Source organism: Nicotiana sylvestris, chromosome 4 (genome assembly GCF_000393655.2).
Source record: "Nicotiana sylvestris chromosome 4, ASM39365v2, whole genome shotgun sequence".
In the NCBI taxonomy this organism is placed as follows: Eukaryota; Viridiplantae; Streptophyta; class Magnoliopsida; order Solanales; family Solanaceae; genus Nicotiana; species Nicotiana sylvestris.
In genome coordinates this window covers 11,508,460-11,521,010 of record NC_091060.1, presented here as the reverse complement: position 1 = coordinate 11,521,010, position 12,551 = coordinate 11,508,460, and the positions used below count along the sequence as shown (strand labels likewise).

General features: G+C 43.3%; 1 protein-coding gene across 1 annotated transcript; it reads left to right on the top strand.

The window, feature by feature from the left end:
* Positions 1–848: 848 nt before the first annotated feature.
* On the top strand, positions 849–1,763 carry LOC138889252 (uncharacterized). The gene is made up of 2 exons (XM_070172532.1): positions 849–1,120; positions 1,220–1,763. The coding sequence occupies exons 1-2, from the start codon at positions 849–851 to the stop codon at positions 1,761–1,763; spliced, it is 816 nt and encodes a 271-aa protein (XP_070028633.1).
* Positions 1,764–12,551: the final 10,788 nt, after the last annotated feature.

Below are 12,551 nucleotides of genomic sequence, written 5' to 3'. Positions count from 1 at the left end.
AATATAATAAAAAATATAATAAATAAAGGGGAGCATAAAGAGAAGCCGGAATGACGCATGTCATCGATGCAAACATGTAGAAATTCACTTAACTGTATAGGTACATCCCACCCCAACGTGAGATTACCTGTCTGTTATTTGTTTCAAACTAACTGTTTGCTTGCTGCTAAGTCCAGGTTTTTAGAAAGGTGGTTTGGTTTGGTGGAGGTCTGGCCTCACATTCATACTTCACGAGGTCGAAAGGAAGTGTTCAGCTACCCGTCACTAAGTCGAGAGGAAGTATTCACACTTACTTCACGAGATCAAAGGGAAGTGTAGAGATGTCTTCAGAAATTCCTTTGCCAACAATTCTTTTCTCCGAAGAGAGTTCAATCTCGGCCATCCCAACTTCCGAATCAGCAACTGCTGAAGAAAATAGAATCTTGCGGCTTCGCATGTTGGAAATGTTGGATGACTGGAACAATGGAAAAGAGCCACCGAGTGTAATCCCTAGATTCCCCGAGTTGTTCTCTAGGACAAGTGGGATTTCCAACGTCCCCATAAGTTATCCAACTACCCCATTCGGGTACCCTACCATTTCAGCCCACTCCGCTGGATCACCCTCTGATTCTTATCCCCGGATGTCAACGACAGATGTGGCTACAAACATATTCACTGCACCGCCCTGTCCGATCGTGACACAACCCGCTACACACAAGCCTAATTTTGACTCTTCCTCATTCACATTTCAAGCACCATCTTTCTCGTTGGAACCAACTCGGTTTACCACCAGCACTCACCCTCAGTAGCCTCAATATGAGCTTACGCCTGGGCAAGACCAAAATCCCAAAGCTTTTGATCAAGATGAAATGGCAAAAAGAATGAGGAGCCTTGAGCAGAGTTTAAAAAATATACAAGGTTTAAGCGGGCAGAAGAGTGTTTCCTATACTGATCTGTGCATGTTCCCTCATGTGCACCTGCCCGTAGGTTTCAAAACACCAAAGTTTGAGAAATATGATGGGCATGGCGATCCCATTGCTCACCTCAAAAAGTATTGCAACCAATTGTGTGGGGCTGGCGGCAAAGAAGAATTGTTGATGGCATACTTCGGAGAAAGCTTGGTGGGCATAGCCTCAGAATGGTATATGGATCAGGACATATCTCGATGGCACATTTGGGACGATCTTGCCAGAGATTTTGTAAGGCAGTTTCAGTATAATATTGACATCGCGCCAGACAGGAATTCTTTGTCATACTTGAAAAAGAAACCCTCAGAAAGCTTCAGAGAATACGCTATTAAATGGCGCAAGCAGGCATCAAGAGTAAAACCTCCCATGGATGAAATAGAAATGGTCACTACTTTCCTCCAAGCTCAAGAATCAGATTACTTCCAAAACATGATGTCGGCCATGGGGAAACCTTTCGCAGAAGCAATTAAGATCGGAGAAATGGTAGAAAATAGGCTAAAAACGGGTCGAATTCTAAGCCAATCTGCTATCAGAGCTACCTCCCAAGCCATTCAGGGTGGGTCTGGAGGAATAGCAAAGGGAAAGAAAAGGGAAGAAACGTTCATGGCATCGTCGGGTACAAGGAGAAGCTATACTCCCGGACCCATTTTCTCAGAGAGGACCCCGCAACACTATTACCCTCACCAAGATCTGGCCTATACTCCTCAGCCATACTCGGTCATGAATACTCAGCCTTATGTCCGGCCACCGCAACAAGCCAATCGGAGCCAAGCTCCACCTCCTAGAAATCAGCCTCCTTACCCCAAACTACTATAATCCACAACTACCCCAAAATAATTTCCGTCCTCAAGAACCACCCAGAAGACAAACTTTCACACCCATTGGTGAACCGTATTCTACCCTATTCCCAAAACTAGTCCAGATGGGTTTCCTGCAACCAGTCCCTCAGACAAGGCACAATCCAACATCACCTGCTTACAAAGCCGGTGTCAGGTGTGCTTATCATTCGGGAGCAGAAGGGCATGATACCAATGATTGTTGGACTTTAAGAAGGGTGGTAGAGAACTTAATAGAACAGGGAAAGATAGTATTAAGGGACGAGGAGGTCCCAAATATGACCAACAATCCGTTGCCCACTCATAATAATGGGCCATTGATTGGGATGATCTGTGAGGACAAGGAGTTTGATCCTGCCCTGAAATCTATAATCGCCATTGTTGATGCAGAGAGAAAGCCTAAAGCAGCCCCAAAGAAAGAGAAAGGGGAAAAGAAGACTGATACTGTCAAGACTAAACTCAAAAAGAAGGCAGAGACAAAAACGGAGACGATGTTGCCTTCGAAGAATGAAGTTCTCTATATTCCATGAGGCCGATCAGAGAAACCACAGAGATGCGAAATAAAAAGGGGAATACCGATGTACGTGTCGAAAGGGGCCTATGTGGTCCGGGGGACGATTAAACTGCCTTGGCTGAATGAGCCAGTGGTTATCGGACGCGTACCATAGAAGCCAATGACAGACCCTTCTAAGGTACCGTGGAATTATAAACAAACATTGGTTACATACAAAGGCAAAGAAATCACGGGGGAACTTCCAGAAAATACTTCTGCTGGAAAATATTCAGACATTTAAGGAGTGAACAATGCCACACGGAAGCGCTTCCCACCCAAGAAGCCTGTGAGCATTGAAGAAGCAGAGGCTTTTTTCCAGAAGATGAATATGCCTGACTATGAAGTGGTGGATCAGTTGCACCAATACCCTGAACAAGTGTCTATGCTATCTTTGCTAATGAGGTCCGCCGAACATCAGAAGATCCTGCTCAAAACCTTGAATGAAGCGTATGTGCCGGCTGAGACTTCAGTTGAACAACTTGAAAGAATGACGGAAAGGTTCTTTGCGGTTAATCAAGTTTCTTTTAGCAAAAACGATTTGCCTCTAGAGGGAGCTACTCACAACAAGGCTTTACATCTGACAGTCAAGTGTGAAGACTACTACGTCAAGCGAGTAATGTTGGATGGGGGTTCGGGTGTTGATATTTTCCCTCTCTCCACGCTGCAAAGAATGGAAATTGGGACCGGAAGGATTCACCCCAATAATGTCTACGTAAGAGCTTTTGATGGCATCAAGTGGGACACCATCGGAGAAATAGACCTGATATTAACTATCGGGCCGGTGGAGTTCAAGGTAACTTTCCAGGTACTGGATATGGACACATCTTACAACTTTCTCCTCGGAAGACCTTGGATTCATGCTGCAGGGGCTGTACCCTCCACTCTCCACCAAAGGGTGAAGTTTGAATATTAAGATCGGGAAATTGTGGTCCACGAAGAAGACGAACAGTCTATTTATCGGGACCCATCCACCCCATGTCTTGAAGCAAGAGAAGGGAGTGAGCACACAGTTTATCAGGTTTTTGAAGTTGTGCTGGCTTAGCAGTATAAAGAAGGGAGCCCTTGTCCCCAACCTTTCTTGTCCAACGCTTCAATCATGGTTGCTAAAGAAATGATCCGACAGGGATTCAAGCCGGGAAAAGGGCTTGGAAAATCGCTGCAAGGAATAACTGAACCTATCACCTTGCTTTCCACTAAGAAACTCGTTGGGATAGGCTTCCAACCCGATCCAAAAGATGAAGATTGGTCAAAGAAGAGAAAAAATGAGGGATGGAATTTGCCTCGACCATTTCCACATTTGTACGAAACTTTCATCAGACCAAAGTACATTGAAGAAGAAGATGACGAGGCCTTTACGGCCGAAGAGATTGAAGAAATATGTGGGTCAATGAGAGAAATGCTTTACGAAACTCACATGGTTCAACTGAGAGAAGGCACAAGCACCGCTGAGGTGCTATACATGGGGCCAAATGCTAAGCTTCAAAATTGGGAGGCTACACCGTTCCCAGTCAGGCAGGAGTCCGGGTAGACTTGTCCTGCCCCCTTTCCTGCATCACGAGTTATCCCAGAGTGTAACTCAGATGTTTTTCTTTAGTTTCTAGTTTTAATTTCCTGAAATATAAACCTTGTTATCTTCCCAATTCCAAGGAATAAAATAAGTATTTCATCATTTTTCCTTTATTCTTTCTGATTTTTGCTATTTTTCTTTTGTCTTTTCCTTTCAGTTATAATAATGCGGCTTTAAATAATATGACATGCTTGCGGACTTCACACCCAGATCCAAACGAGTTGTTTAATTGTGAACCACGAACCGGAATATGACGAAGAAGAGGCTTTTAGGGAAATAAATCGAGAATTGGAACACTTTGAGAATAAACCTAAGCCGAATATGAATGACACCGAACCAGTTAATTTGGGAACTCCTGAAGAAATTCGAGAAACCAAAATAAGCATTCACACAGATGAGAAGACAAGAGATGCAATAATTCAACTCCTCTTTGAATTTAAAGATATGTTTGCTTGGTCGTACGACGACATGCCAGGACTAGGTGTTGATCTAGTGGTGCATAAATTGCCAATTTACCCTAATTGTCCCCCAGTTCAACAGAAGCAAAGGAAGTTCAAGACTGATATCAGTGATAAGATCAAAGAAGAAATCACAAAGCAGTTGAAAACAGGAGTAATTCGGGTAGTCTAGTATACTACGTGGTTGGCTAATGTAGTTCCTGTGCCAAAGAAAGATGGGAAAACTCGGGTGTGTGTGGATTATCGAGATTTGAATAGGGCAAGTCCCAAAGACAATTTCCCTCTACCCAACATCCACATCCTTGTTGATAACTGTGCCAAACATGAGATACAGTCTTTCGTAGATTGTTACGCTGGATATCATCAGGTGTTGATGGATGAAGAAGATGCCGAGAAAACTGCCTTCACTACACCTTGGGGTACTTACTGTTATCGGGTTATTCCATTCGGTTTAAAGAATGCCGGGGCTACTTACATGAGAGCCATGACTGCCATTTTTCATGATATGATGTATCAAGAGATAGAGGTGTATGTAGACGACGTGATAGTCAAGTCCAGGACTCAAAACGATCATGTTCGAGACTTGAGGAAATTTTTTGAGAAGCTGAGAAAGTACGACCTGAAGCTGAATCTGGCTAAGTGTGCCTTCGGAGTCCCGTCGGGCAAGATTTTGGGTTTCATAGTAAGTAGGAGAGGTATCGAGTCAGATCCAACAAAGATAAAATCTATCCGAGATCTACCTCCTCCAAGAACGAAGAAAGACGTGATGAGTCTATTGGGCAGGTTAAACTATATCAGTCAATTCATTGCCCAACTGAATAGCACATGTGAGCCCATATTCAAGCTATTGAGGAAGGATGCAGCAATCAAATGGACGACTGAGTGTCAAGAGGCTTTTGACAAGATCAAAGAATATCTTTCAAATCCTCCAGTTTTGGTCCCGCCAGAGCCAGAGAGACCCCTGTTCTTGTATCTGACGGTCTTGGAAAATTCTTTCGGTTGTTTCCTCGGACAACATGACATAACTGGAAAGAAAGAGCAGGCGATCTATTACTTAAGCAAGAAGTTCACCAGCTATGAGGCCAAGTACACTTTGTTGGAAAGAATGTGTTGTGCTTTGACGTGGGTCGCTAAAAAATTGAGACATTATCTCCAAGCTCATACTACTTACCTCATAACCAGGTTGGATCCTTTGAAGTACATATTCCAGAAACCAATGCCTACTGGGAGACTAGCAAAGTGGCAAATCTTGCTTACTAAATTCGACATAGTCTATGTCACTCGCACGTCAATGAAAGCCTAGACATTAGCGGATCATTTGGCCGAGAACCCGGTTGATGAGGAATACCAACCATTGAGTACTTATTTTCCAGATGAAGAAATAAACACCATAGAAGTAGTCTCGGAAAACGCTCATGCTTGGAAGATGTTCTTTGATGGGGCCGTAAACGCCAAAGGTGTAGGAATTGGGGCAATCTTGGTCTCACCCACTGGTCAACACTATCCGGCTACAGCTAGGCTTCGTTTCTTTTGCACGAACAATACAGCTGAATATGAAGCCTGCATCATGGGCATGAGCATGGCGATCAATCAAGATGTTGAAGATTTGTTGATTATGGGGGATTCTGATCTGATTATCCAGCAAGCCCAGGGTGAATGGGAAACTTGAGATGTCAAGCTTATTCCTTACCGGCAGAACGTGGAGGATCTCGGAAAGCAATTCAAATCAATAGAGTTCAGGTATATCCCGCGGTGTCACAATGAACTAGCCGATGCACTTGCCACCTTAGCTTCAATGTTACCTTACCCAGGCAATGCCCACATCGATCCCTTGGAAATCCAAATCAGGGAAAGACACGGTTACTGTAATGTAATCGAGGCAGGATCAAGTACCCATCCATGGTACCATGATGTTAAGAGGTTCTTGAAGACACAAGAATACCCCGAACATGCTACTGGAGATCAAAAGAGAACTATTAAGCGGCATGCGAGTGGATTCTTTTTGAGCGGCGAGGTATTGTATAAAAGAACCCCGGATCTCAACTTGTTAAGATGTGTTGACACCGAAGAAGTAGGAAAAGTCATGCATGAAGTACACGCAGGAGTGTGTGGACCTCATATGAACGGGTATGTCCTGGCGAAGAAAATCATTCGAGCTGGGTATTATTGGATAACCATGGAGAAAGACTGCTTCAGTTTCGTCCGGAAATGTCATCAGTGCCAGGTACATGGAGATCTGATTCATGCACCTCCAACAGAGCTACATCCTATGTCGGCACCGTGGCCTTTTGTCGCCTGGGGTATAGACGTCATTGGTCCGATTGAGCCGAAAGCCTCAAATGGGCACAGATTCATATTGGTCGCTATTGACTACTTCACAAAATGGGTCGGAGCTGTCACTCTCAAATCAGTCACTAAGAAAGCCGTGGTGGATTTTGTACATTCAAATCTTATCTATCGTTTCGGTATTCATGCAACTATTATCACAGATAATGCGGCAAACTTGAATAGTCACTTGATGGAGGATGTATGCGAACAGTTCAAAATAACGCATAGGAACTCCACTCCTTATCGGCCCAAGGCCAATGGCGCTGTTGAAGCAGCAAACAAAAACATCAAGAAGATTTTGAGGAAGACGATCCAGAGTTCCAGACAATGGCATGAACAATTACCTTTTGCCTTACTGGGATATCGCACTACAGTACGCACATCAGTAGGGGCAACCCCATACTTGTTGGTTTATGGGACCGAGGCTGTGATACCGGCAGAGGTAGAAATTCCTTCGCTCCGAACCATTGTTGAAGCAGAAATTGAAGATAGCGAGTGGATTAAGACTCGATTGGAGCAGTTGACTTTGATTGACGAAAAACGAATGGTTGCGGTTTGTCACGGATAGTTGTACCAACAAAGGATGGCCCGTGCTTACAACAAGAAAGTGCGACCCAGGAATTTTGAAGTAGGTCAACTGGTATTAAGGCGCATTCTGCCACATCACCAGGAAGCGAAAGGAAAATTTGCTCCTAATTGGAAAGGCCCATACATCATCAGGAAGATATTGCCAAGATGAGCGTTGTATCTGGGTGATATTGAAGGAAATGACCCTGAAACAGACGTGAACGCGGATGCAGTCAAGAGGTACTATGTCTGAGTTTATTTCGGTGATGTGTTGGCACATTTGAGATGATGAAGGCTTTTATTCCCGCTACCCAAACACTATCAACTCTCTCTACAAACCCTTTGAGCTGGTTACATTTCCTTGGCTACCCTCTTTGGAATCCAAAAGCACCGTTGAAAAAAAAAAACAAATGATCGGCCTGAACTACGTCTGACTTGATTCCGAAAGGATACGTAGGCAGCCTCTAACTGAGGTTCAGTCACACCAAAATAAAAATTCAATTTTCCCTGAGGTTGCAGATGTTATAATGTTTCTACCATAGGCCCACCAAATGGTTCCAAAGTTGTAATTTCATCCACAATTCTTTTACCAAAAACTGAGTGCAAGTCCTTCGGATCAATTGCCAAAGGCGGGGGAACCCAAGAAAAATCATTGTTGGAAGCTGATGCATTCTAAAACTGAGAGAAATAAAACGAGAGAGTCTTGTCGGTGAAAACCTTCGGGCACCATAAGGCGACAGGAGTAGAGAAACCAAGAATGAGAGAGTCCGTTTAGTGAAAACTCGCAAAAAGTACTATTAGGCAACGGTGAGAAGAGAAATGAGAGAGGTCGATTAGCGAAAACCCGCAAAGGGCGCTGTCGGCCGAAAAGATGATTTCACCTCAGAAAGTTCTGGCAAGGTTCCCTGGTTTGGAAACATAGATCCGTTTTTTGGTTCATGAGGAAATGCAAGTTCATGATGGTCGGGCATCCAGTCCAAAAAGCATGTCATGTCAATTTAAAGTTAGCATGTGCCTCAGATAAGTCTTTCTTTTCCCCGAAAGGGACGCTTCTCTTTCAAATTCGTTTCTCCACTCTTTGTTTACCTTTCCTTGAATCCCTTTCGTTTTAACCCTAAAATCCAAAATGTGTTGGAAAGAAAAGGTGGTAGGACTGGTTTCACAGAGCTCCGTTTAGCAAGAAGTGAAGAAAATACCCCGCCTCAGTGGTGCGTCAGTCCAATCCCGACTGGTCATGATGTTGATTGCCTTCAAAGTAAAAAAAATAAAATCCCCAACGAGTCTGCCCCAGTGAAAATCCCCAAGCAGAATGAGATGGAAGAACCAAAGCCTTACACGGGCGAATCACCATGAAATCCGGAAATCCAAGTTTGATCAGTTTGAAAGGGGGTCGCCTTTGAAGCCAATCAATGGTGAAGTTTCTCAATAGAAATGAGGTCGGGACCAAGCAACTGGAATGATCAAGGCCACCGAACCAACCACCATTTTCAAACTGACAATTGTTCTTTGTTTGGAAAATTGAAACAGGTGCAATCCAAAGAAACCATGCAAGAAGCAGGTGCAACCAAAAGGGAAATGAAATGCACAAGTGCAAGAAATAGCTTTGCAACAAGGAATCAACCCAAAAGGGAAGTTTCCTCCAAATTCTTTCCTGCATTTTTACTGAACAAAAAAAAAATAAAAAAAATAAAAAACGAAAAGAGAAATAGGAAGAAAATTCCAAAAAAGGGGTTAGTTTAGAATCCCCAATATCAACCTATTTTTCGCCAACATTAGGGCTCCAATCCCTAAGTTGAGATTTTAGACATAGGGTCTCCATTCCCTAATCGCCTTTACCAATAGTAGGGCTCCAATCCCTAAGTTGAGATTTTTAGACATAGGGCCTTCATTCCCTAGTCGCCTTTACCAATATTAGGGCTCCAATCCCTGAGTTGAGCAATTTTCCTTTAGACGACATCAGGGCTCCAATCCCTGAGTTGAGCGATTTTCTTTATCCGACATTAGGGCTCCAATCCCTGAGTTAAGCGATTTTCCTTTAGCCGACATTAGGGCTCCAATCCCTGAGTTGAGCAATTTTCTTTAGCCGACATTAGGGCTCCAATCCCTGAGTTGAACAATTTTTCTTTAGCCGACATTAGGGCTCCAATCCCTGAGTTGAGCAAGTTTTCTTTTAGCCGACATTAGGGCTCCAATCCCTGAGTTGAGCAATTTTCCTTTAGCCGACATTAGGGCTCCAATCCCTGAGTTGAGCGAATTTTTCTTTTAGCTGACATTAGGGCTCCAATCCTTGAGTTGAGCAATTTTCTTTTAACCGACATTAGGGCTCCAATCCCTGAGTTGAGCAATTTTCCTTTAGCCGACATTAGGGCTCCAATCCCTGAGTTGAGCAATTTTCCTTTAGCCGACATTAGGGCTCCAATCCCTGAGTTGAGCGATTTTTCCTTTAGCCGACATTAGGACTCCAATCCCTGAGTTGAGCGATTTTTATTTTAGTCGACATTAGGGCTCCAATCCCTGAGTTGAGCGATTATCTTTTAGCCGACATTAGGGCTCCAATCCCTGAGTTGAGCGAATTTTCTTTTAGCCGACATTAGGTCTCCAATCCCTGAGTTGAGCGATTTTCCTTTAGCCGACATTAGGGCTCCAATCCCTGAGTTGAGCAAGTTTCCTTTAGCCGACATTAGGGCTCCAATCCCTGAGTTGAGCGATTTTCCTTTAGCCGACATTAGGGCTCCAATCCCTGAGTTGAGCAATTTTCTTTTAGCCGACATTAGGGCTCCAATCCCTGAGTTGAGCAATTTTCTTTTAGCCGATATTAGGGCTCCAATCCCTGAGTTGAGCGAATTTTCTTTTAGCCGACATTATGGCTCCAATCCCTGAGTTGAGCAATTTTCTTTTAGCTGACATTAGGGCTCCAATCCCTGAGTTGAGCAATTTTCCTTTAGCCGACATTAGGGCTCCAATCCCTGAGTTGAGCAAGTTTTCTTTTAGCCGACATTAGGGCTCCAATCCCTGAGTTGAGCAATTTTCCTTTAGCCGACATTAGGGCTCCAATCCCTGAGTTGCGCAAGTTTTCTTTTAGCCGACATTAGGACTCCAATCCCTGAGTTGCGCCTTTTAGACTTGAGGTTTCCAATCCCCTCATCAATTCTGTAGATTTTTGTGGCAATTAACTCACGAAATTTTCCTAGTGAAACTGGGCAGAAAAATTTCGTTCGTTTGTTTGTTTTGTTGTCTGAGCAGGTTTGATCCCGAAGCACAGGGATCAAGATGACCTACGGAGTGAGTCTCAATCCAGAATAAAGAAAGGAAGGAAAGAACAAAAGAAGATGAGCCCAAATACTGGAGCAAACAAAGTGCAGATCACTCAAAATCTGATTGAAGTCACGAGCTCCACCAATCCCGCTTCACTCAATGCCGCAGAAATAAACAAGCGCCTACAACTTGCGAGCATCAAGATTCAGATCGAAGTCTACAGGTAGAATCAGCTAAGACTCAAGATCAAGTTGCGAAAGAATTATAGATAGGAATCTTGTTACTAGTAGTTGATAGACATAACTAGCTTAGTTTTAATTCTCCTTTGGTGTAATAAGGAGGTCGGTAAAGCAGTAGTAACAACATGCAACAATAGTAACAGCAGCATTGCAGTCCCATGGTAGTCCCAGCTACCAAAACTTCCCGAACTACATTAACCTGATTCCCCTTTAGCCAGGGATATGCAGGAAACCTTTGAAGCAAAGGTTCGGTTAAATATTTTTCAAAAAATGCTTCACACGGAGTACTCGGATGAGCAAAAATCGCTCACTTTATCTTTGTACGAAAACTCTTCGTGTCTTCGGACAAAGAGGGGCAGCTGTAAGCACGTGATTTTTGCCCTGTGAGAGAATTACTCCCAAAAAATTCAAAATAAAATGATTTTCCTTTGTGTGCAATTTTGAGAATTTTCGCGGCATTTTAGGATAATTATTTGTGTTTATCCATGCATGTTTATTTGTTGAATTAATAAAAAATACAAAAAATATATCGCATTTGCATTTAGGATTTAATTCTACAATTAGGAGTAATCAAGTTTGTTTTACAAGAATGAAAAATTACAAAAATGTGCACCGTTTGCATTTTTAGCATTCAATGTCAAATTGTGAAATTTTGTTTTAATTGGTGTTTAATTATGTATGATAAATGTTGTTAGGAATTAGTTAGTATTTTTGATAAGTTAATTTAGTTTATAACTTAATTTAGAATTTTAGTTTTATTAATTAGAAAATAAAAGAAAAGAGAGCAAAAAATAAAGAAAATCGGAATTGGGCTTCTTCTTCAATTTTGAACCTAGGCCCAAAACACCTCGACCCAGTCCATAACCCCTTATCCAACCCAAAAACCCACCGGGTCGACCCGACCCGGTCCGCCCCATAACCCAAACACTCCCCTTCCCATTTTTTCATTTTTCTAAACCTAAAACCTAAAACTATCCGCCCCCCTCTCTCTTCCTCTCCATCTTCTCCAAGCCCATCCATGGTTGCCCCTCAAGCTCACTCCAAACAGCCCCCTCCTTCGTCCGCTATTGAAGACCAAACGACCCCCATTACTGCTGCGTCTTCTTCTTCTTCGACGTCTTCACGTCGTTCGTCACCACCATGTCCACCTCTTCTCGTCTTCGTCTTCTCCATGGCAAGCTCAAGCTCGTCCATGGCTGCCATCCTCCATTTATTTCAACGCGCACACCCACACACACACAACCCCGTCGTTTCCGCTGCTTTCAAACCAGCCATGAACGACCTCCAGTAACATCGTCCCCCAACCCCCAACACGTCCAGTAACGACCCTACTGCTTCGTCCATCATCTGCCCCACGACCTGAAACAGTCATCCCCCAGCTTCATCTTCTCAACGACCATGGCTGCTACTGCCCGTCCAGTCGAGCAGCATTTGTTGCTGCTGCTTCGTTCTTCTTCTTGTCGAAACAAACGAACCAGCACCGCCACTGCTGCGTTCCTACTCGTCGAGTTATTTTCCGGGCAGATTCGAGTTATGTTGGTTTCAAAGTTTCTGGGCAGATTTGTTCCGTTCGAGTTCGTCATTGTTTCTGACCCGGTTAGTAGGTTTAAGTTTCAGTTCTGTCCGTATCTTGTTTGATATTTTCGGATTTGAAATCAGTATATGTTTGATTCATTTCTTGATTATTTCTTCAGTGTGTTTTTATACATTTGTTCTTGTTTAGTTTTAATATGGAAGTGTGTTGGTTATAATGTTGTTAGATTTAATTTGAAGTTCAATTGTTTATTGAAGTTTAGTGATT

Bases quoted from the DNA above. Each gene is read 5' to 3' on its own strand.
- LOC138889252 (XM_070172532.1), top strand. From the start codon at position 849: ATGGCAAAAAGAATGAGGAGCCTTGAGCAGAGTTTAAAAAATATACAA. The intron at 1,121-1,219 runs GTATATGGATCA...CGCGCCAGACAG, and splicing joins GTGGGCATAGCCTCAGAATG to GAATTCTTTGTCATACTTGA.